Source organism: Ceratotherium simum, chromosome 17, assembly GCF_057802395.1.
Source record: "Ceratotherium simum simum isolate JZ-2026a chromosome 17, ASM5780239v1, whole genome shotgun sequence".
In the NCBI taxonomy this organism is placed as follows: Eukaryota; Metazoa; Chordata; class Mammalia; order Perissodactyla; family Rhinocerotidae; genus Ceratotherium; species Ceratotherium simum.
In genome coordinates, this window is record NC_141916.1 from 45,379,187 (window position 1) to 45,405,174 (window position 25,988).

General features: G+C 39.2%; 1 protein-coding gene across 1 annotated transcript in view; it reads left to right on the forward strand.

Annotated features, from left to right (window-relative positions):
• Positions 1–309: 309 nt before the first annotated feature.
• Positions 310–25,988, forward strand: part of RERG (RAS like estrogen regulated growth inhibitor) — a 107,011-nt gene continuing 81,332 nt past the window's right edge. The window contains exons 1-2 of the mRNA XM_004435408.3: positions 310–541; positions 4,023–4,197. Coding sequence (XP_004435465.1) covers positions 4,137–4,197 — 61 coding nt within the window. The 5' untranslated portion in view covers positions 310–541; positions 4,023–4,136. The remainder of the gene's footprint in view (positions 542–4,022; positions 4,198–25,988) is intronic.

Genomic DNA, 25,988 nt, shown 5'->3' on the forward strand with positions numbered 1-25,988 from the left:
CAAAGGGATGTTGTGAGGATCATTAGAAGTAAGGAATAAAAAACACAACGTAGTGATGCTTTTACACGCAAGGTTTTAACCAAGGAAAGAGGTCCTGCTGTGAGAACCTAGAGGCCGGGAACTGAGCAAGGGAAAAGGGAAGCCTGTCGCGGGTGCAGCACCGAGAAGGCGGATATTGCACGTTCTGCGGGCGGGGAGGCAACTTCGCTGGAGGAGCTGGCCCCCGGCCCCAGTAGGGGGCGCCGCAGCGCCGCACTGCAGCATCCTGGCCGCGGAGCGCAGCCGCCACGGCCGGGCTGAGCTCGCGTCCTGCCGCAGTCCCTCGGCCGCTAGTCGGAGCGAGCGGGAGCGAGGACGCCCCCGCCAGTCCGCCCCCACTTGCTGCGGGCGCTGCCGCTCCCACCCGCGATCGCAACCCAGCAACTCGGAAACGCAACCTGCACACTGGGCTGCGCAGCGTGGGAGGGCTTAGCGATCCTGAGGGACCGATTCCGAACTTGCAGGGGACCGCGGCTCTCAGGGGCCTGGAGAGTGTGAACAGGTGAGTGTCACGCACGTGCCCAGGTGGCTCTTTCGGGATGACTTCCTGCAGAGCCTTGCGAGCCCCTGAACGCTCGGCCTCTGGGTCAGTCCTCCTGGTCCCTGGGTCCTCCCAGGGCGGCTTTGGGGTTCGCTGAGAGGGAAGTGTGAGCGCCAGCGCCCGGAGCTTGACAGCGCCCTCGGAGCTGATACCGAGAATGCCCTTTTGACTTAGGATGCATTTGCTCTCTAGGTTGAGAGCAAGCGACCTGCAGTCCACAATGGGCTTGTTTGTTTACCATTCCGGGATACCTGTTGCTTTCAGAGCAACGCACAGCGAGGGGTCTTGCACCATTACCCTCGTCGCTGGGGGTGCTGCGTTGGGATAAGATGAGGGAGAATTCCTGGTAATGAGACAAGGAAAACTTGATTTCAGAGCTAGAGAAGGGGCGGCCCAAAGAGAATCTCATTCCCACGACCAGACTAGATTCTTTGCTTCCTAAACAGCTGCACTTTATTTTGATGAGACCGTAAATACAGAAGTTAGAAAAAATATTACCTTATAAAGATGCTTGCTTTTTTTCTTTCCCAAGAGGAAGATTGAAAGCATGGACCTTGATAAGTATAGTAAGGTTGGGGATGATTTATTATGAACGAAACTTTTCTTTAAATAAATAAAAAAATCAGGTTATTAGTGATCTAAATGTCATAGAATTAATTGATTGTAAACCCCTCGAAGGTAGCTGCTTTTGTTTCTATATGCTTAGCATAAGTGTGGAATGAATCCATGAATGCATTGATACTATCACAGGATCTGGAGGCTGCCTCCTCCTTTTCTTCTTCTTTCTAAGCTTTCTTTTAGTTCTCTTGTGTTTAGGGAAAAAAATCACTACACCTTCAATCTCTTAAATATTTAGGTGTGATTTTAGCTTTAGGAGCGATAGGAACTTGGAAATTTTTGTCCTAATAAAGCACTGTTCATATAAAAGTGAATGGCAGCTTCTAGATTCAGCCAGACTTCTTCACAACAACATTAAAAGAAATGTTTCCTTAGATCCATTTTATGGAAGGTCTCAGATTATGAATTACTTTGAACATCAGAAACTTGGCAACAGGTCACTTAATAAGACAATTTCCACGTCTATTTTTGTTTTCTGTCTTTGTCAAAAGTAACTTTTCACATTTTCATGTGAGAAATAAAATATTGAAGGATATATGTCAGTTTCGTGTCTTCCTTCAAGGGATTTTTCTAAATATAACATAAGATTGACAATAAGATACCGGCTGTATCTTTATTAGGTTATAAATAAAAAAATTAACCCACACAATTTCTCTTTCTTGTGTGAAATTCCTATGCCTCTGAGGCCATTCGGGAGTTACTGAAATATTTGACTTAGATGTTTTTTAAAAATCACGTTTGATAGCTACTTTCATGAAGCATAAATCAGATAGTAAATTACTTGGATTTTATGTGCGTGAGAATGAATAGTTTTGCATGAAATAACAAACTGTTGTTTATATAAGCTCCAGACACTTGCATGTTCTATGTTTCAAAGAAATGCTTGCCATTCTTATTTAGAATTTATATAGTTAATATATCTTGATATATTATGCTTCTGTGATGAAGCACTGAACCTTGAACACAGAGGCCTTTTCTTAATGAATGCATATAAAATGACAAATAAGGAAATCCTTTTCTCTTTAGCCAAATTATGGGACTGAACAAATGGCAGATGTTAAAGCTTCTGGCTTTTGTACTATTAATGATTACTAAGAAGTTTTTTCATTATTGGGGATGAAGCAAACAATAGCTAATGTTAATGCTGACCTTTTCATCCTTCAGAGGAAGCTCAGGCACTTGGGAAATCAGCAAATACAAAATTGGTTAGGTACAGGTTGATGGCTTAGATGCATAATGAAAAAAACAATTCCATGTTAATGTCTTTGTAGAAATACTTTTTCAGAAAGATTTTTACTTTCTTCTTTCACTTGAGAAGCTCTTTTTGAAAATTTGTGGATGACAAAACGCTGGGAGGAACAGTTTACAGGTTTAGATCACAGATCTGAGCTTCAAAAATATCTTTACAGACAGGAAAAATGGATGAAATGAAGACTGATGTGATTTAGTTTAACAAGGATAAAAGTGAAGTCTTGTATTTAGGTTTAAAACATTGTGGAAGTTCAGAATGGGAGAGTGTGCAGTTCATGTGAAAGATAAGAGCCTTAATATGAGCGGCTGTCCTGCAATACAACCACAGTGTCCAGATAAAGACTAGGGAACATATCATTGAACTTTTCCTGGGTTGATTTGTCAGATCACATCTCAAGTGGTGAATGCAATGGCTGCCATGTTTTTAGAGTGATTCAGATGGCAGGTGCCGGAGGAGAGAGCTGCATATGGTGAAGAGGGAAGGTGAGGGTCAAAAATCATGAACAAGAACATGCATCCCATGAAGAACAAAGGAAGGTGCTGAGCCTAGTTTTCTTAGAAAGTAGAGCCTAGGATGGGGCAAAGGTTCCTAACAGCTGCTAGGTTACCTGAAGGGTTCTGAGTGAAAGAAAAGAAAAAGTTGACTTAATGCCCCCCTTCCCCTGCTGTACCTGGAGGTGGTAAATTAAACATAGGATGGTTGTTGGATGGTTGTCTGATCATAAGGAAGGATTCCTGAGATGGTTGGAGGATTCCTCTGGTTAACCCTCAGGCTCCTTCCAACTTTACATTTCCATGGTACTAAAAACTAGATGTCATTCCTAAAACACCTACCTATATAAAATGTGCTTACATTGTATGTAATGTAATTTCCTAAGTGTTAGGACAATACCATAAACTAATTTACTTGAGGTTGTCATAGAAAAGGAAGCAGAAGTCAGGACATGGCATTTATCTTTTGTGTACCAGAGCATTGTGCCAAGAAAAGTATAAAAATATATAATCTAGATGTTATATATCAATTCCTGGAACGTGCGTATTTGTCACATGACTTGATCATGTGATCTAGTGTCAACTAAGATAAAATTTAACCTTGAAATGCAAATTTAATCATATTATAATAGAGTTAACTAATATGAATGTGTATTATTCAGCCCCAAAGAAAATAAAGAGTACCAAATGTGACTCTTTCTATCATGTGTGTTTGTATTTTGGATGTTTACAGACACATCGTAAATATATATATTCACATACTTCAAGTATTTGTTGTCAGTTACTGACAAAAAACAATGCCTTCATCAAAAAATTCTTTGAGGAAGTACTTTAGAAAATCCTCTTGTGTGTGAAAATGCATTTATTTTAGAACCAAACAGATCTAAGTTCAAGTCCTGGATCTATCATTTATTAGTTGAAGAGTTTACAGTAAATTACTATAGCTTTCTTGCAGGATTGTGCTGAAGGTCAAAATGGGAAATGTCGATTAAGAAATGTTGGCTGGCATGTAAGAGATGCTTAATAAATATTAATTCTTTTCTCCAGTCATTTATGAATTCCCAAATCTCTTTTGTTTAAGGATTGCAGACTCTTCCAAGATTTACAATGATATGGTGAATCCAAAGACTGGGACCAGAAAGATCTTCTCAGCTCTTTAGTTTGAACATCAGTGAATTGTCTACCAACACTCGGCATGGCTAAAAGTGCAGAGGTCAAACTGGCAATATTTGGGAGAGCAGGTGTGGGCAAGTCAGGTAAGTTTTTTGTTGTGGTTGTTGTAGTGTGTGTGTCTGTGTGTGTGCCTGTACGTGTATGTGTGTCTTTGTTGCTGCCTCCTGGGATTGGGCAAGAGGGTAGTTAGCATTTCTCATATTCTCATGTGTAGCTCTTTTAGATGAAGTCTCTTTCTCTTTACCTAGAACTTTCATTTTGCATAACTAAGTTTTATGTATTCTTTTCCTTATTTATGATAAAGTGGCTCTGCTGATAATACACAAGGCAATAGGTATATCATAGGTCTTGGTATTCTGAGAAACGATATTAAACAAACCTCCAAAGAAATCAGATTGTGGAAATCAAAAATGTATTTGCTCTTTTTTTTCTATATGAGATCCTGAGGGGCCAATTTTATATCTCATTCATCTTGATATTCTCAGCAACCCGCCCATTGTCAAGCATGTGTTGGGTGCTTAATAGAGGATTTTTGAATGAACATGTCTTTACAAGAAACAGAACTGCATTATTGCCCAACACTTCTACAATTGGGGAGCGATGGTGAGAACTTAGTGTGCATGACCTCAAGCAAGAAGCTATTGCCAGTACTTCTCAGGAGAATTTAAATGATCAAATTGTGACTTGCATAGGTATTTCAGAGGCTTTTTTATTCTACACCTGAGAAAAGGGTTGCAGACCTTTAAGATTAAGGGTGAAATGGTCGAAGTGAAAATGTATCTGATCCAATTTGAAAAATGTATCTTAGATTTTATAATTAAAGAATGCTACAGTAGATGTTGCTAAAATGTCAGGGCAACATGGTTTTCCAGATAATGTTGCTTTGATCGCTTGGTGGAGGAGAGACCTATACTTGACTTTGCACACTGAGCTTTGGCTTCTCAGGAAAGGACTCAAATAGATATTTAGTAGGTGTGTGTCTGTATAGGGAAACCCATTTAGATCATCCAATACAACACATAATCCACATAATCTTAAACACACACGGGCAGCTTTTAATTCTGTGACCACCTGCTCTTTCCTAATTTGCTCTCTAGTTTAATTTCAGCAGTAAATCTTCCCTATTCTAAGTCTTTCTCTCTTTTTTTTCTTTTAATTTTCTCAAGAGTGCTCTTTTTTGCTGTCACCTTTTTCTTCTCCTTGCTGCTTGTTCTTGCCTCTGGCAGAAACCAACCCTAAAGGCAGTTGGCAAGGCTAAGAAACTGCCAGCCTTCACAAGATTGAAGATGGTTAAACTCCTCCCCATTAATCTCCTCAGTGTTTCCTGATGGCGTGAGAACCTAATTTCCGTAGCTGATGGAAGGATCTGGAGAATGAGGAAACTGTTCCAGTGAGTGGAGGATGAAGGCAAGGGAGTGTGTGGGAAGGGCCGTGCTGCCAACAATAGCTCTGCTAAGTCCTTCGTGAGTGAAGGGTCTAGGCCTGGGGCTGGCTGTTTAATATTCATTCATTCAAAACTTACCATTGGCAATGAAGAAAGGGGATTTTTTAACTTTATGTCATTTACCAAAATAAACTCCCCGTGGTTTGAAAAGTTAAAACATAAAAATAAAAATTCAGTTGAGAAAACCGCTTAGCTGTATGTACATCCACCCCTTTCCCGTCTGTACTATCTCGGAGCAGGCTCTGTACCACCTCCTATCAAGGCTGATCCATCAGCCTGAGCTTAGACCCCAGTTCCCTTTGTCTTCCCCCAAATTGTTTGATTATTGTTTCAATTATTCCTCTCATTCTCTGTTGACAGTTTTCCCTTAAGCATTTCTTTGTCCACTGCTCTTTTTCTTTTCTCCAAGCTTATGATTGTGGGCTCTGCCCTCCCTATCTTAACTTTTTTTTTTTTTTAACTTCCCATTCATTGCTTAAAACATGGCAATTTTCCATTGCAATCATACTGCTGAAACTACTTTTGCTATCAATAACCAAGAAATAGAATGATCATTTCCCAGTTCGGGTCTTCTTCGAACTCTTTTTACCATTCAACACAGCCATTTATTCTTTCCTAAAGTTCCTTCCTTCCCAGGCTCCCACGACATCACACTTCTTGGCTTCCCTGCTATCTCTCCATTGCTCATAACCAGCTGCCTTCATGGGCTGCTTTTCGTCAGCCCACCTCTCAAAACCCAGGGCTCCCAGGGTTCTACACACCATCCTCTGTCCTCTCACTCCAGACACTCCCCGAGGAGTGATTCCTCACACCCAGGGCTGAAGATAATACCTGGGCGTGGAGTCTAAATTCTGTTGACCTTGGTTTTATGTTGTGTAAAATGCAGACGTTGATGTTTGTTAAGGTCCTTTCTGACTCTAAAATCTTATGATTTTTGATTAATGAATCCTCTTTGGACTGGTTTCTGTGTCCACCTGATATGCATTCTACCATTTATGTTTATTTTCATTTAGGTGAAAATGACAATGACAGACTACATACCTTTAAACAATCGCCTTTTTGTCTGTTGTCTATACATAGACAGTGTTTTCCTATTTCAACATTAGACTGTTTTCCTGAGACCTTGTAACCACACCTCACATTTAAAAAGTAGTACCGGTTTGGTTTATGCCTGGGAGACAATTCTGAGACCTTTTCCATTTTCAGTGGGAAACTGTTTTCCGTGAAAACGACCACAGAGTACTTCATATACACCAACTTTGAAACCAGACTGTAGCAATGTTGAATTCATGGTTATTCTAATTCTTTATTAATATGGATGTATGATGTCTCTGCCTAGTCATAATACCACGTATTCAACTTCTTATTCTACAGACTGTATCAGTTTTGAAGTAACTTTTGTTTTTTTAAGTCTGCAAGGAATTATAGCTGCTGGAATGTAATTGCAGCTTCTCACTTACTCATACGCTTCCCTAAAATGGGCAGGATCATCCCATGGGCTCAAGCTATCTGTTTCTTTCCAAACACCCAGCAGGGGAAGCATTCCTAAAGAAGCCAGCTTGAGATCTTGGAGTGGTGGAAATGGAGCATCTCTGATTTGACTTGGGTCTGTGTGAATTGCTTCACATGGAAGCAATTCAAGTCTTACCTGTCCCATTGACTTTCCACACACTCAATACCAAATTGGAATTTGGGGTAAATAAGACCATATTGTCGGTTTGCTAATAGAGAACAGTAGAGCCTGGAGCAGAGAGCCTGAGCTCTGGATTTGCGCTGTTAAGTTTGACTCCCAGTTCTACACTTTATTAGCTGTCTGAACTTGGCAACTTTAGCAAGTTACTTATCTTCTCAATTTCCTCAACTATAGAAAGGATATAACTGTGCCTATCTCAAAAAGTTGCTGTTAAGATTGAATGAGTTATTACCTGCAAGTTTTTTAGAACAGCCCCTGGCACATAGTAAGTGTGCAAGTATTAACTTATACTGTTATAATTTTTCAAGGTATGCTCATTTTAATTTGTAAGTTCTCTAGTGAAAACATACAATCAAAGATATATTTACATTCAAGTGGGTATTTTGATTTTCAGTAAAACTCAGAAAGCCTATAAGATAAAAATTCTATATCACTACTCAGCACACCCTAAACACACACACACACACTTTCTCTGTCTCTCTCTTTCTCTTAAATCCAAAGTCTGGTTAACGTCAATTACAGCCTGACCACTGATGATCATAGCAATACTTCTCATGGCTTATATCTGGGAAACCTTGGAAAAACATCCAGAAATATGTTAGTGTCATCAATAAATTAACACCCTTAAATTTGAACGTGCTTCTGGTATGTGGTAGATGACTTCCTAAGCCCAGGTAATAGATAGGCCCTCTATGTTTAAAACAGAATTTAACATTAACCAGAACTTTTTAGTTGACAGGTTGGCCCTAGAAATGTCAGCACAGGCAAAATTTAATAATGTGCTAATTACTAAGGAGCACTGATAAAACATTCGAGGGGTGTGTGTGCGTGCATGTGTGTGTATATATATATACATGTACGTATACATATACATATATATATATGGCAGTATTTATGTGGTATTTTAAATTCAGAGGATTTTTCTTCCTTCTGTCTAATTTTACCTTGCAGTTCTGTCTTCAAGTGAGCTTGCTTGCTGGCTTAGGGAGCTTGCTGGCTCAGCATGGTGAGCACTGTGGTGATACTGCAAAGCGCAGGGCCAGGATTTCCATCATCTCCTGCCCCAGCAGGGTAAACACTTACTGTCACTGGCTAATGGTAGAACGCTAATAACATGGCATGTAGGACATAAATTTCCTTACTTGTGTGAGTCAGCCTAATTTGATAGGCTCCAAGTAATTAAAGCAATAAGACCTGCCATAAAACCTAGAATGCACACCATATTTATTTAAATGCTTCCTGGATTCATATTATTCAAACTTGTAGTAAGTGTGGGAGGGGCTGAGAGAAAAACAACTGAAATTTTAAATTTAGTTTCTCAGTTGACATTGTCATTTTAGAATTGAAATATTGTGTGCCGTAGTTAAATGTATTTCTTGAAAGGGCTAGTCTCGAAGTTAATTGAGTAATGCTATCCTCTAATTCAAAAGCCAATTGATGCATTCATCCGTGAAGGCTTAAGTTCATAGACTCAGATTGCTGGGCAATAAATTGGGTGCCAAATACAAACAAGCTTGTGATATTTTTTCGCTTGGCACAAAGAGAAGTGATTTATTTTTTCTCCTTTTTCTTGTTCTTGTTTGCTCCCCCCCCCATTATAAAACGTTTTGAAAAGCTTTTTTCATTTTATTTTCCAATGAGACAGGGAAAATTCTGATTTTAAATGTGACCTTTCCATTAAGTACAAATACAACTTTAACATAGACATATACTTGATGGTTGGAGTATGTTTATGAGATCTCATATATATTAAATAAAAACAGCAGTATCAATAGCATCTTGGGTAGGTCCATTTCCTTATGCTGTAGAACTAACCTTTGTGTTTTAGAATTTTTTCTCTACTTTAGTAACTATCCACCAGTTTTTTCCATTCATCCATACTTAATATCGCAGTATGATGCTTCTTGAACATTGTTTTCAAAGTACTTCTAAAAGAAGAGGAGAACGATCTAGGGGATTTGGGGCATGTAAGCATCTCATTGCAATCATGTAATTATTTTTGCATGCTGTATTAATAATATAAAGTGTATGCAAAATTTAATATAAATCCGTAATATATCTATGTTGGTTTGAATACAAAAATGGCTTCCCCCCAAAATCAGTAACTAAAATGGACTCTTCAGGAAGATAGAGCAAGCTGATCTGTGGCTTCAATAGGCTTCACCTAGGCTTCAGGTCCAGTCTCAGGACCACCAGTATAGGAAAGAGCCTCAGCTGTGCACATCATTTGACTGTGGGCACTGACAATAGTCCTGTACCCCACTTTTTACCTACTTATGGTCTCAATCAGCTCCTCAAGTTCTTGGTCATTCTTGTTCTAAGATTATATGATCTTAATGGTAAATTTTCTTTAAAAATGTATCTAAGTAAGTAGAGGGACATATTGTGTTCCAGGTGGGTGCAGAACTTCCACTGTTCCCAGAAACAAGCATGTGTGTGTGTGTGTGTGTGTGTGTGTGTGTGAAAAAGCCTTTCGTAGGTGGTTGTTGATATTGAAGAATTACCAGAAATGAGGCCCGTTGGTTCCTTGTGTAGTTGGTGGTTAGAGGAATAGTTGTTCCTTAAAGGATTAGGCCAAAGGGAGGAAGATGGCATTGAGACAAGTTTGGTTGAGGCTAGAAAAATAGCTGTTCTGTGGTCATAAAATATGGTGATATGGTTACCTGTGGCTTTCAAACATTTCTACCTTCCTTTACCTGCAAAGATGGAAAAGCAAAAAGAGGCAAACAGCCTAGATGAGTTGATTTTCATTTATTTCTTCTACCCCAAGAGGAATAAAAGGGTGTTTTCAAATTGCAGTTGTATACCTATGGATATGTATAAAAGTCAGACCTCTGTGCAGGGCATAAGTCATGCTGACCTTTCTTGCATGCCTAGGCAGTAAGGCCAAGATGCGGAATGGTGCTTATGAGGGTTTAGAAAAAGAAAAGAAAATGAAAGAAAGATAAGGACAGAAACAATTAAAATCATCAAAATCAGTTGCTTGCTGGTGAGTAGCTAAACATTTTGCAGATTGACAATGACTGATTCTTATGCTTTTCTCTTAAGAAAAATATAATTAGGGAGGAAACCATACTGGAAAATAAAACAAAACAAAATCAAGAACTGTTTTTCAAAGCCGAAACAACGTATCTCTGTTCCTCCTTTTTTCTATTGGAATATATTGCTAAAAATTCAGTTGTCCTTTAGTTTTAACTGATCTAATTTATTCAGTGAAATATTTTCCTGTAGTTAATTATCAGTCATCAGTCGGTTCCATTTTGATCTTGATTTGTTTTCTTGGCAACTGACAAGGACTAACTTTGAGGGAAGGGAGTGAAGAAATTGTAAATCATCCTTATAATTCCCCTTTTTATTCCTGGTATTTCTCCAACTTATGGGTTTGGGGAAATCAGCCAAATTTTCAAGGTGGTACTAGCCTTGAAGCCAAAATTCCAGTGCAAACGCATCTCTGTTGCCACAGCTGCCTTGGAAAATTGATGTGGTTTCAGAAAAACAGCCATAATTTCTTCCATCCCATTAGAAATGAAAGTAGTTACATTATAAAGAAAAGGCAGTCTGAAACAGGTAATTTCAGCATGGAATCAGCAAATATGTTAAGCTCATATACATATATATGAGAAACATATAAGAGAGATCCTTACCTAGATCACCAGGTTCTTGGTGCCACAGTCAAGTCTAGAATCCCTGTTGATGACTCTATGCAAGGCTCTTGCAACTTTGCTACTAAATATTTTCTTTTTGTGTTAGTCTGTTCTTTTCCACATCCCTTCAAACATCTTATATGAGGAAATGAGATGATCGTTAGAATGTTTTAATATGAACCTTGTAAAACTAATTGAGTTTTGTATTTATAAAAAATTTCCAGTAAATAATAAATAACCAGTGCATGGCAAAGCTCTCTGGGAGTCCTGGGTGTGTTGTCAATCAATATAGCCAAGATTCTTAGCAACCTATATATATGGGAAAGTTCCCCGGTAATGCGCTATTCCATTTCTTACAGGTTTGGATCAAGTATAAAGCTTTGGATCATCTTCTGCTAAAGAATAAGTTTCTCATTGTTATCAAAAGAGATGTTGCACTATTCATGTCAATATGATCTAATAAAAAAAAGCACCCAATTGAACTAACTGAAAGATTGGGCTTTAAAATTCAGCTTCATCCCATCCATGTCTGTTTTTATTCATCTATCAAATGATACATTCATTAATTTTTTTTTTTTACAGTGATGCAGGTAGGATAGGCTTTGAAGGTACTTTGAAAAATTACAAGTGTGATACAAATATGGTCCTATGATGCTCTTATTATTGAAATCCATGCAGTTCTTCCCCTATGTTCTTTAACATTTGTGTTTGGAAAAGCAATATGGTGAGTTCTCTGGCTGTCAATCACTGGAGGCTGGAGGAACACACTCAGTCCAGCAGTTGGCTGTTAGTGGTCCTCCACTGAGTACACAATGGTACAGACTATCCAGAGGCTGTAGATTCTGTGCTGTAAGAATTTGCACTTTCAAATATATGAAATGAATAGACATTGAGTCAGAGTTTTTTTATGATCAGTGTGTAAGGGGGTCAAGAGCAGAGGAGAATTTAGGAAAATTATTTAGTCTTATACCTTATTGGAGAAGGAAGCATGGTATGTTATAGAATTCATTGATAATCAGATCTTATCCCTATTAAAAATTAATGCTTTAGGGCCAGCCCCATGGCTTAGTGGTTGAGTGCGTGCGCTCCGCTGCTGGCAGCCCGGGTTCGGTTCCCGGGTGCGCACCGACGCACCGCTTCTCCGGCCATGCTGAGGCCGCGTCCCGCGTACAGTAACTAGAAGGATGTGCATCTATGACATACAACTATCTACTGGGGCTTTGGGGGGAAGAAAATAAATAGATAAAATGAAAAAAAATTTAATGCTTTAAAATATTTAAATATTTTTGATAGAAAGATTTTTTAAATAATACCTAAGTATTTGTATCTATGTATTTCCCTATAACCTTAAAATATGTTTTTATTCATTCTTTCAGTTATTCCTTCAACAAGTAGCTGATGAGCACCGGCTCTGTTTTCTAGAATAGCTAGCCTGGTACCTTGCACATAGTGCAAGATTCATGTACATTCCAAAAGGCAGAACAGTAGCTATTTCTGCTCATCGTTATATCCCCAGAGCTTGACATAGTATTGACGCAGACTGGAACCTCAATAACATGAATAAATTTAGTTAGGCTATGTGGTCTATACATGCTTTATAGTTTTATTAAGGGCATATATTTTAAATGATCTCCTTCTTATAACCAAAGTAGTTTCCCTGCCTGCACTTGAATATCACTGGAGATGTTCTTCAGTGAGATATACCTGCGGTGATAGGAACTCAACATGACTGGAAGTAGACCGTTCCATCCTTGGACAACTGTATCAGTCACAGTCCTCCAGAGGAACAGAGCCAATAGGACACACACACACACACACACACACACACACACACACACATTTGTTTGTTCATTTTAAGGAATTGTCTTCCATGATTGTGGAGGCTGGCAAGGCTGAAATCTGTAGAGCAAGCTGGCAGGCTGGAAACTCAGGCAGGAGTTCATGTCGCAACCTTGACCAGAATTTCTTTCACTCCGGGAAACATCAGTTTTTGCACTAAAGGCTTTTCAGTAATTGGATGAGGTCCACCCACATTATTAAGGCTAATCTCCCTTACTTAAGGTCAACTGATTGTAGATGTTAACCCCATCTACAAAACACTTCCTCTGTAACCCCTACCTTAAGGTCTGGTTAAATAACTGGGTACTATAGCCCAGCCAAACTGACAGATACAACTCTCACAACAATGCTTCCTGTTCGTTACTTGACCTTCTTTGGAACCAAAGGCTGTTCATCAGCTTTGACTCATTGACTTTAAATTTAACCTCTTAGAGTTACAAAGAGCACTTAAATCCTCTTTCTTATGACAGCGCTTAACATATTTGAAGATAGCTAGCATGTCTTGACCCATGCCTGAGTTTTCTCTTCCATAGTCTAGTTACTCATAGTTCCTTCATTTACCCCACACGGATCATGGTCACAGTACCATCCTCACTGTTCCGCTCTGCCCACACACTACATAAGATGTGGGAGATTGATGCAGACATTGCAGACATGGGATGCGCAGGCCAGATCAGAGCACAACTGTGGGGTTGCTTCTAGGTACTTTGCTTCTGCTAAGGCTCCTAAGGTCACTGTTGTTCTCAGGTGACAGTGTTGGCTCCTGGGGAGTTTACTGCAAATGAAGTCTTTTTTTTTTTTTTAATATATATTGTTGCTGAGTCAAATCTTTCCAAACTATACCTGAGTGTGTGTGTGTTTAACCCAGGTGTAGAAGTTTATTTTCATCCTCTTAAATGCTGTTTTGCAAGATTTAATCTATTCCTCTGGCCTGTCAGGAGCCTTTTGGATCCAGCATATGTATCATTCCTCCCACTTTCTGTCATCTAGAAATATGTTGGTTTTGGAACATTGTAGGCCCTTGATGCTCTTATTGAATAACAGAATTTTCCACTTTGTTATTATTTAGCTTATTGAAATGACGAAGAATCCCAGTGAGTTTTTTGGGTAATTTACAGCTAGTAAAGAAGAACAAAGGTCTTTGGCTCTTGGTGTGGGGATGTTAACACCATATCACATTACTTCCATGTTCATTAAATAAGTTCTGTTTAGATTTGCCATAAAAAGGGTGATCTGGGAGGAAGCCTTACAGTTATAATCTATTGTTTACTATTTTATTTAACGTTTCTTGTTTCTGTCTCACATTCTTGTCTTAGGACATTGCTTGTCAAGGTACATTGCTATATAAAGTTACATAACAGTGATCAACTTTTATTTGTCCAAATATCCTGTACAAGAAGTCATTTTCCAGAGACTCATTCCAATATATGTTCACATACTTCTGTCCTATAATGGCTGAATTTTAGGAACTACTACTGCAAATCAGAGCTGAGTGAGGGAAATGGTTTCCTTTGTTGGGTTATAGTGACAATATCAAACATTAGCCTGCCTCAGAATCACATGGAGGGCTTGTTAAAATATGTTTCAGGACCCCCTCCCCAGATGTTCTGATTCAGTAGGCCTGTAGTAGGGTCAAAGAATTTGTATTTCTAACAGGTTCCCAGTTGATGCTGAGGCTGCTAGTCTGGGGACTGCATTTTGGGAACCACTGTGTTAAGTGTGCTGAGTATTCAATTTCCATTTGAAATAGGTATTTTCAGCTTTGAAAAAGCACATAACATTTTGTGAGCTGCATGTAATAAACAATGAGTTGCCAGGCACTATTATGAGGACTGGTGATACAGTGGTCAATAAGACAGACAAGCTGTCTGCCTTCATGAAGCTAACATTCCAGTGAGAGTAGTCTAATGAACCAAAAAGTACTCTATGGGGCAGAGCAAATGTGAGGCTTTTCTGTGGTGCCTTAAGACTAGAATTTTTCATTCACATCATAGTAGGGTAAATTTTGTTTAAAAAAAAAAAGTAGTGGGGGCCGGCCCCATGGTGTAGTGGTTAAGTTCACACACTTTGCTTTGGTGGCCCTGGTTTGAGGGTTCAGATCCCAGGTGGGGACCTGCACCACCCATCAGCCATGCTGTGGAGGCAACCCACATATAAAGTGGAGGAAGACTGGCACAGATGTTAGCTCAGGGCTGATCTTCCTCAAAAAAAAAAAAACAAAACAGTGTAAGCTTCAGCAACTGTGACATGCTGAGGTGACTTTTTGGTGATACTTTTTAAAATTTTTTTTGTTGTGAGGAAGATCAGCCCTGAGCTAACATCCATGCTAATCCTCCTCTTTTTGCTGAGAAAGACTAGCTCTGAGCTAACATCTATTGCCAATCCTCCTGCTTTTTTTTTCCCCCAAAGCCCCAGTAGATAGTTGTGTGTCATAGTTGCACATCCTTCTAGTTGCTGTATGTGGGACGCAGCCTCAGCATGGCCGGAGAAGCAGTGTGTCGGAGTGCGCCCGGGATCCGAACCCGGGCCTCCAGTAGCAGAGCGTGCGTACTTAACCACTAAGCCACGGGGCCGGCCCTGATGATACTTTTGAGATCATCAAAAGGTGATACTTTGAGCTGTTTGGCAATAGTGGGGGTGGGTTAAGGTAAATTGCTGTGTTAAGTGTCTGAGGGTTAAACACATACAGTCTATAACCATGGCACCAAATTTTCTAGTTAGAGAAGCTAAGCAGACCACAGAGGAATTAAACTCATAAGCTTGAGCTTATTAACACCATGGTCCATCAAGTTAAGGCTAATGTAGAACTAAATTAAGGTAAGATAGCTGTTCTTTCCCCCCATTTGGAAAAAATGATTTTAAATTGTTCTTTGACAGTGGCATTTATAAAACTTATGCAATGATTGTGTAGACAGAATAGTATTGAGAAAAGTTCATAAGTTTCCACTGTTTTGGGTAGAAAGATAGCATCTTTTTCTCAATGATGCATTTCCTGTTTTTTTTAAAAAAATATTTTAAAAAGTTCTCTTTTGTTTTATGCCATTGGGCAGTAATTTAAGAGGTGAAGCCAAAAATAAAAAAGTAAAGATAAAAAATTGTGAATATTTATCGTCTGAAAAGTATTTGACTTCTTTTTGCATTGAGAACCCCATAAATTACAACTGAACCTAGCAACTGAGCCAGCTTCCCAGTCATTTGGCAACACACGTTGAGTTAGAAGTTTTAAAGGAAGACTCAACCGCGCATAGTAGGATGAGTAATGGTTATCTGTTCCAATGCCTGGGACTATTTTTCCATTCAAATATTTTGTATCTTGAATCTATTTTTCCAGCAGTGTTCCTAAAGAGGTGAAATCAGGAGCACAGTAACTATACATTTAAATCCTTGAGTCACAAAGTTTAACCCATGATTTCTTATGTCTCCCATTTATCAATTTACAAATATTTATGAAATTCCTTCTGTGTCCCCAACTCTTCCACCCTCTCCATCCTCCCACCCATATGCCCAATAAAATGTCAATATTTGTGGGGGAAGGCCAGAGAACTATATGATTGTCCTTGTCTTCAGGGACCTCAGTGTTTTGTTGAGTATGTGTGACTTACAATTAGAAATCAGCTAGTGATAGTGTGTGTTCCAGAAGGATGATTGCTTTTTACAAATTCTTATCTTGAAATATTTTTAAAAAGTTGTCTGAGCTGCAAAAACAGTACAGAGAGTTCTGGTGTAGCCTTCGCCTAGCTTTCCCCAGTGCTAACGTCTTACATAACCACAACATATTATCAAAACCAGGAATTTGACATGGACACAGTGTCAATTGTATGTCACGGATACAGCTAAGCTATAGATCTTACAATGATTTTTGACTCAATTCAAACTCAAGGACCATTTGAAAAGACAGTTGGGGTAGGAAACAGAAGGAGAACCTTCAAGAAAGGATAGAGCTCATCATAAGTTTTCAAAAGGTGAAATCCGATAAGCTACTTATTATCAGAAATTTATATATGGAGGTATGTGTGCAATTTAGCATTTTAGCTCATATATAAGACAGTGTTCTGGCGGTTAAGTTAAGGCCATAAATGCCACAGGAATCAAAGAGAGGAAGAGAAATCAGTGGGAAATACTTGGGGAGGCCTTGAGGGATGCAGCGAGACTAAAATACTGTAAGTTCAGTGGGATTTTTATCTGAGGAGTGGAACAACTCTCTCTCTTATTTCTTATCTTTCAACATTATGATGCTTTCTTCATACCAATTCACATATGTCGTTAATGTTGGAATTAGAGGGGGAAAAAGGACAACCAAATGATAAAAGAACGAGATAGGAACTAAATGGTGGCTAGGAAGGGAGAAGAGCTTTGGGGATCTTGCTGATTCAGTCATAGGAAAGGCCTTTTAAAGCTTCCCAGGGCTAGCTCATCAGTCTGCATTTCTCTTCAGTGGGCTGAGCATGGGTTTGGATGGTCCAGCAGACCATTTATTAACTGTGTGCGTGGTCAGCTTACGTAACTTTGGTGCACCCCAGTTTCCTCTTTGATAAAATGCAGATGATAAGAACCATCTTATATTAGGGCTGTTGTGTATGAAAACCAAATGAGATATAATAATAATTAGCAATCATAATAATTAGCTAATGCTCAGAGCATTTACTATAAGCCAACCACTGTTATAGGACTTGACACATATGAACTCATATAATCATCACAACTACTCTATGAATTTGGCCCTATTATTATCCCTTCTTTATAGATGAGGAGCTTGAGGCCCAGAGGAGTAAGGAAGTAACTTGCCCAGGGTCTTACAGGTAGTGACTGGATGCTGGCAGAGGTAGGATTCAAACCCAGGCAGTTTGCCTCTGGTGTCTGCACTTTTATCTACAATACTCTGAACATTTCTAACGAAATGCCGTGCACAATTGTAGGTGCTCAACAGATGTTTTCTTCCCCTCTCTCTCTTGTCTTCTCTTCCTTGTTACTTAGGAACATTCATTTAGATTAGTCAATGTCTATGAAAAGTAGTCTACTTCACTTGAACTGTCACTAGAGAAAAATGAGGAACAGAACCGATGAAACTGTGATTAAACTCCTAAGAGATCTCATAGCCTTTGATTACATTTTTATTCAACACAGTTTTAAAATAATATTTCTATTACAAATTCTTCCTATGATTTCATGCTAAAACCTCTTATTTGGCTTTTGAGGCCTAGCAGTATGTGAAGATGTTAAGGGAGGAGGATGAAAATTGTAAAGAAAGAACTTAACATTTAATATGTGAAAAATGCGAAGTGTGTTAAATATCCTCAGTGGAAAGGGAGGATACATTCATAATTTGACCTGGAAGAGCCCCAAAAGCAAAACTCAGAAGCTTTTTAAAAACATGAAAGTCCTAACATGTCAACATTAAGGAAAATATATAGTCAAGTCAAAACTTTTAAATGATGGTATGTGTTAAAAGATATTGGCTTGCAGAGAGTTTCTTCATTATTTATCACAATACAAGGGTGTTTTTTCCTTCACTGAAATACAAGATGTTCTTGTGACCCAAATAGCTGCACGAATCAGGCTCCTACACAGGGCAAAATGCCAGAAGGCTTCAAACATTTTATGAGGGCAGATTGGAGCCCATCAGATAACTAGAGATCTTTTATCTGCTGTGAATAATTCATGATTAATTATTGCTGGAGACTTCTAGGTCAATAAATATTGTTAAAGACTATGATACTTCTTATAAATGCAAGGGACCACTATTATTGTTGATGATTGTTTTTGATTCCATAATTCATTATTCAAAATTACATTATGATGGTGCTATTTTGGATGAATAATTGACATAAACAGTCTTGATGGCAAAATGGAAGCTTTATGTATAGTTTTCTCAGGTCATTTTTTCAGATTCAGTAAAAAGGAGGTTTTGTTTAGCACAAATTAAGAAACCCCTCAAACTAACCATCATGAAAAACATGAACATTTGTAAATGTGTTTTATTTAAGGTGTCGTAAAACAAGACTAGTTATTATCTTTTATTTATGCAATGTAGCATTGCCATAGTTAGTAAGTAAACACTTTTATCTTACTTGGTCACCTACGGTGTATTCATTATAGTCTACCAAATACCTTTGTCTGTCTGCTCAGCCAAGTTTATTGTAAGTCCTGTGCACCTTGTGCCGAGTTCCAATATCATTCACGCTATGGATAGGTTTTATTTCTAACATGTTCTGGTTTGAATGACCCAAAATATACTATAGAGTAATTTTATTGCAGTGAAAGGGTTTCATTTTATTGAGGAAAAAATATGGAAACAAAAAGGAAGAAATTGCCAAGGAATATCAAGTTCGTTTTAATCTTGGAATGCTTTTTCTATAAAGGTGCATCATTAAAGGTAGAAACAAAACTGAATTCCTCAAACTCCATATTTTAAAGATACTGGACTAGCCATTAGGTTAAATTAGATAATTTTCAAATTTCCACTGTTATTTGATGAATGTATATATGTGAGTGTGTGTGTGTGTGTGTGTGTGTGTGTGTGTGTTGACTGAGTGCTACTCCAGAAAATCGGAACCAAAATCAACTATAAATAGTAGTGTTTTCTACATTTTAAACATATGGAAAATCTTGAGATACTAATGGGCTTAATGTTTAGTCTCATGTTTACCTTTTTTTCCCATATGTGACAAACACTAGTCTAGAATATAGCAATATAAGAGAAACATCTGACTAGCTCTACCCCAGGAGTAGAGAGTTGCAGTCAGAATGGGAAGATTGAAATGGCACAGAGTAGACATATGGGACATGCAGAAAAAAACAAAACACTCATGGTCATTTCAATAAAAAATGCCTCAGAATGCCATCACCAAAAGGAAACATTTGATAAAATATGTAAACTATAGAAACAACAACAATTGAATTATTTCAAAACTTTTGCATTGGAAAAAAGTTACCTTATGTTGCCACCAAGAGCCTCACTCATACGTGATTTATATGAGGTAGGTAATGAGATTTGGGACTTTTGAGCTGATGAGATTTAGATGAGATCTTGGACTTTGAGTAGATACTGTAATGGGTTGAGAATATTGAGGACTTTAGGATGCCATGAATATATTTGCAAGTGGAATTCCCTTTGAGGGTCAGAGAGAGGAATGTGATGGACAGAATAATGACCCCAAAGATGTCCATGTCCTAGTCTCCAGAACCTGTTTATATGTTTTCTTACATGGCAAAAGAGACTTTGCAGATGTGATTGAAGTTACAAAACTTGAAATGAGAGATTATTCTAGATTATCCAGATGAGCCCATCCTAATCACATGATTCCCTAATGTTGAAGAACCTTTCCAGGCTAAGGTCAGAGGCTGAGGTGAGGAGAGATGTGTCTAAGCAGGAATGGCTGTAGAGGTATAATGTTGCTGGCTTTGAGGATAGAGGAAGGGGACCATTAGCCAAGAATTGTGGATGGACTCTGGAAGGTGGAGGAGGCGGGGAAATGGATTCTCCCCTGGAGCCTCCAGAGACGCCCTGATGACCTGTGTTAGACTTCTAACCTGCAGAAGTGTAATATGGTAAATTTGTGTTGTTTTAGGACACTAAATTTGTGATAATTTTAATTCTTATGCATGAAAATTGAGTGTGGTTCTCAGAAACTTTGATTTCATACAGTAAGAGACTACTCTTCAGAGAATAAAGTCTCTGCATCTGTGCATACATTTGCCCCCTTACCCTGAAGTTCAAAACCGCCTATGAAAACTCAGGAGTGGAGTCCAAGTCAGAATTAGGGGAGATGAACTGGATGGGAATTACCAGTATCTTGAAGAATCATAGCTAGTGAAAGTTTAGGGGATCACACTGAGTGATCACTTGAGAGAGGTATAGCTTGAGTGGACTGGAGTCCTGTACCCCTCTTGGTAAAGAAGGCGGGGGGGTGCCTTTGAGAACTGTCCACATAGGAGAGAAGGCTACTAACAGTGGGTCAAACCATATGAATTTATCAATGGAAGCATCCTCACTAAGAGAGAAGGTGAGAAAATGGGGATCAAAGAAAATAGAACCAGAGGTTATGAACTAGAGAGCTGAGGCACCCGATGTGGAGTGGCCAGGCCAAGTGACCTCCTTGTGGACAAACATTTTGTGATCTTTAGGCATTTTTGGTTACTATGGGCCCTGGATGACCTGGCCGTTCTGAGGGCAGAGACCTAAAGGAAGCAAAGCTAGTGACACAGGATAAAAGATTCAGGCTCCTTGATAAAGGGAGTTCAGTATCTGAGTGAGGCTAAATTTAACAGCCTACCCTTCTCTCTCTCTGCCCTGCCTACCCCCATGCACACACATACTGAAGACAGGTGGGCTACAGACCTCTGTTCTGCCTCAATCTCTATAGTCAGGAATTTATAAGGTGCAGGGCTCACATTCCTAAAATGACTTAAATTAGCTTCTAGGTTTAAGAGTCCATAAACAGCAAATAATAAAAATAGTTTACTTCGTGTAACACCAGACACTTTACAAGTATTTTATTTATAATATTTCATTTAATAGCTTACCACAACACAGTGAATTAGATCTTGATATAATTTCTATCTTACAGATGAGGAAATTGAGCCTCAGAGGGGTTTAACAACTTGCCCAAAGCATAAACATAGTGGCAGAGCCAGAACTTGAACCCAGGGGTGCTGACTCTAAATGCTAGCTCTTTTCAGTTTCAGGCCCTGCTCAAACTGTTCCAATTGAGAATAGCCCAGTCTCAGCAATTCAGTAATATCAGTCGTGAGCCAGCCCTGATGGCCTAATGGTTAAAGTTTGGCGCTATCACCACTTTGGCAGCCCGGATTTGTTTCCTGGTCATGGAACCACACCACCTGTCTGTCAGTTGCCATGCTGTGGCAATAGCTCACATAGAAGAACTAGAAGGACTTACAACTAAGATATATAACCATGCACTGGGGCTTTGGGGAGGGAGGAAAAAAAAGTAATATCAGTCACAGAGTGCAAATCTCTCTCAATTGTTTCACATTTAACTATTTGTGATTTATGAGATTCTCATTGGTCTCCCAAAGAGGGTGCATTTTATGATCTCTGCTGATGATAATAATTTTACAGCCCAGTAGCCAGGCTTCTTGGATTCGAATCCTATCTCCACTGCTTCCTGGCTACTCTAAAATGTACGTTACAGAATGCAGGCATTTTTGTGTATTTTGATCAGTGCCATAGCCCCAGCACTGGAGACTAGGGTTTGACACATTGGAGTGCACCATAAATATTTGAGGAATAAAAGCCTGCCTCAGTTGTTATTGTAAGTGTTAAGTGGAATAATCCATGAACATACTTAGAACAGTGCCTGTCTGACAATTAGTAAATACTCAGGCAATGTTAGCAATTGTTATGATACATGAGATTGAATGCTTTGATCTGTGATTGAATAGGCCTGTGGTCCCTTGAGATGCCAGCGATGAGGAGGTTTGGTTCTTTGATGACTAGAACCTTCCTCCCTCATTCCTGGCCTTTCTCATTTCTCTTCTCTTTCTCACCTAAGACTGTTTTGTTTCAGTGGCAGCAATGAAGAAGGATTACACAGTATTTATAAAATATAAACTGTGCTCTGAATGCTTAAGAATAGCCTTTCCTCTCCAGTATAATTATGTATAAAATACCTGTCTCTGAATGAATTACTGACAGTAATTGGGGAATCTCCACTTCTAAAGGTCTTTAAAAACAATTTCTCATCCCAGAGAGGTGGTACGTGTTTTGTTTTTAGTGTAAACTAAATGCTCACCAATCATCAAAAGCTTTCCCTTCACTCGCGTTTACTTGAGTTGACTCTTAGTGTATTGTTGGTGCAAGGTGCACAGTCTTGGAAGCAGAGGGGACCTGATTGACCTTTACACCAGGGCTTTAAACTTGCACACAGTTGCTAAGATGAAGCTCAAGCTTGGGGTTGCATCTATTTGAGAAACACTTCCTCGGGGGAAAAGAATGATGAAGACAAGGTGTCATTTTCTAGCATGTTTCTGCCAGCCTTGTAACAAGCTGATAATGTTAATTATCTCTATCCAGGAAGCCAAGGTCATCTCTTTAGTCTGAAAAGCTATGCCTGGGTAGAACAAAATGTTCTTCTTTTTTCCACAAATAAATAAAATCTCTGCATCTACATCATTTTGCTGGGATGGGCGGCATGCTCATTCCCACATATCTCTATGCCTGGGCTGCTTTATCATTTGACTTAAGATGACACCTGTTCAACAAATCATTGACTAGAGATCACTCATGTGATCATGACTAAACTTATGGAGTTTGGTAAAGAAGGGGGTTGCCTTTGAGAACTGTCCACATAGGAGGGAAGGCTACTAACAGTAGGTCAAACCATATGGATTTATCAATGGAAGCATCCTCGCTAAGAAAGAAGATGGGAAAATGGGGATCAAAGAAAATAGAACCAGAGGTTGTGAGCTAAAGAGGACTGAGGCATCAGATGTGGAGTGGCCAGGCCAAGTGACCTTCTCGTGGGCAAAGCAGTTTGTGATCTTGAAGCATCTTTGTTTACTACAGGCCCTGGATGACCTGGGCCATCCAGGTCACTCATGTAAACTTGTGGAAGAATAGCCATCCCTTTTTCAGATTTTAAGTGTCCTGAAATAAGGAGGGAAATAGATAGTCAAAGGTCACACACTCTGCTTTGGGAGTGTTGCACGCATGTAGCCCATGGAGCATTATGGGTAGGTGGCTATGTCCTTTCCACTTGCTTGTCCATTCAGCGTGTAAGTATCTCAAGATACACAAAAAACCATCCAGCTGAGTGGCTCTTCACCTTAAGTTGTTCATACCTCCAATTGAAACCATGACTTGGGGACAGTAGCATAGGATGGAAACTGAAGTTATGAGCCTTTTGGGGAGAGGATGACATATCAATAGTGTGTTTATCATGAGTGATGCAGCTTCTAGGTATCTGCTAGCCTCAGTTTGGTGCCGTATGGCAGTAGACATTGATTTCCTCCCACCCTTCTGAGCTGATTTTCTTTTGACCTTGGTTCAATTTGAGACAAATAAATGCTGATGGATTTGGGTAATTAACTAAACCAACAGGTAAAAAACAAACAGACCTACAGCCAAGCTTACTGAGCATTAACAAGGTCAGTGAAGATTTTTCTTGGCATTCAGGGCAGTGCCACTTGTGTGTGAGGTGGGAAGGAGAGGTGAGCTGGTCCTATAGAGTTTGCACCTCATTCCGTTTCTGCCACCTTAGGCTCATTCTCAGTCATATTGGACCTTACCCAAAGCAACACTCCTGAACGCAGTGTGGGAATCTCCTCAATTCTGCCACCATCTCTAGGTGGCTAATTAGAATCTGTCCATGTCAGCTATTACTTTTTTATTAGCCATGACTATAATGATGTTCAGAAGGGCTTTACTCAAGTCACTTTGCAAGCATTAATTTGATAAGCTCTCTAGATTTCTGGGTAGTACATTAAACTTTTCCACAAAGTGTATGCTGGAAGATAACGTATGTAGATGTTTTAAAAGCAGAACAAAATCTCTCTCAATTTCTGATGGTTGTAAAGGAGTGAATCCTTGACATAAGTTACCACATGCCATCTGGCTACCTGGAAATTGGTCTTACAGAGAAAGTGGATGGTTGTGGAAATCATACCTGGAGAAGCATACACCACCATCAAGATTTTCTGTGGATTTCATCAAATTCTCAGCAGTCAGACCATCAACCCAGTATACTGCAGCAGCCAGAGGGTGAAAACTGGACATAGAAAGAGGTCCTGCTGTTGTTAACAGAATAGCTTTTAACCAATAAAGCAAAATAGAATTCCTTTCTTGGCAACTGCTAACTGCACATCATGTTAAGCATTCCTGGAAGAGATGGTCTCCAGGCTTTTAAACAACACCGAGACTATGTATACAGTGCATGAATTTGAGATAATGGAATGCTAGTAAAAAAGTAGAGCATTCCTAGTAGAGATTTCACTGAACACCAGCCCTTTTCAGAAAGTCAGGCTTCTTCTTTTTTTTCTTAATTAAAAACAGTCAGTCTAATAAAACCTATTTCAAAAGCCTAGGTTCTGAGGGGAGAACACATGTATTTTGGGAACTGGAGAGCAGCAGATAATATGTGAGAGAGTAGGAAGAGTGTTTCGAGAGATCAGTTTCTAGTGACTTCTGAATGATCATTTATTATCATACTTAAATGTCTTTTGCTTTCTCCCTTAACAGCAGGCCTGGAATGTGCTGCTGAAGAAAGTCAGTGTTTGGTATTTAGAGTTCAGCCTGGATCCTGTGAATGTGTGTCGTGCAAGCGTAGATGTCCTCCAGCTGCACACTCTCTCCTTTTCACCCTTCAGCGTATGATTTAGCATAATCCCCTGAATGTTCTCAAAACAGGGAAATAATCTTAAACCCTTGCACAGCGTTTGTGAGTCATTGTTTTGATCGTTCTTGTAAAGGTACTTACTTTTTATCCTGCTGGCAAAGTGAAATCTCAGATTCAAATCCTTTTTTGGGGGAGGCGTGGGAAAGTAGAGAATAAAAAGGAAGCAAGCCTCCTTATAGTATAATAATGACCTGAATCATTTGCCTACCACTGAAATTTGGGAACATGAGAATGCATGCAGGATACATAATAGCCAAGTGTTCTTAGGCAGATTTCTCTCATTTGCAATGATATTTATAATTTCTCTTACTTACAACATCTTTTCTATCCAAACCAGACACAGAGTCAAAATGCCAGGTGATCAGGATTGTCCCCCAGCTTAAGTTCAGCACTCTCTCTGCTATATTGTATTGTCATGTGTCCAGTATTATGTCATGGATGGACCCATATAGTTTTCTAAATCTGTCATTTTAAGTGTGTCTTTCTTTGAGGGAAACAGAAGAGAGGACTCCAGTGTGGGGAGTGTGGGAATGGGTGTAGAGTTAAGACTATCACAGTGTTCAGAGAGGCAGGTATAATTCTCCAATAAAAGGAACCAGAATTCCTTGGAGAAGTGGTTGAGTCCAGGGCTGGGGCAGGCAAGTGGGAGGTGAGCATGGAACACCTTGTGGCGCCAGAAAGTAGGGAAGTGCTGAAGAATAAGAGGATGGAAGCATGTCTACCAATCTGAAAGGGCTCCCTATGGCCAGAGTTGGAAGAATGTGAGCAAAATAAATAATGTAAATCAATAATTGTATTGATTATAACCCAAGGGATAAAATGGATATCCTTGAGTCCATACTGATGTAAATAAATAACTGAATAAATAAATAAAAGAGGAAGAAATGACAAGTATTTCTTA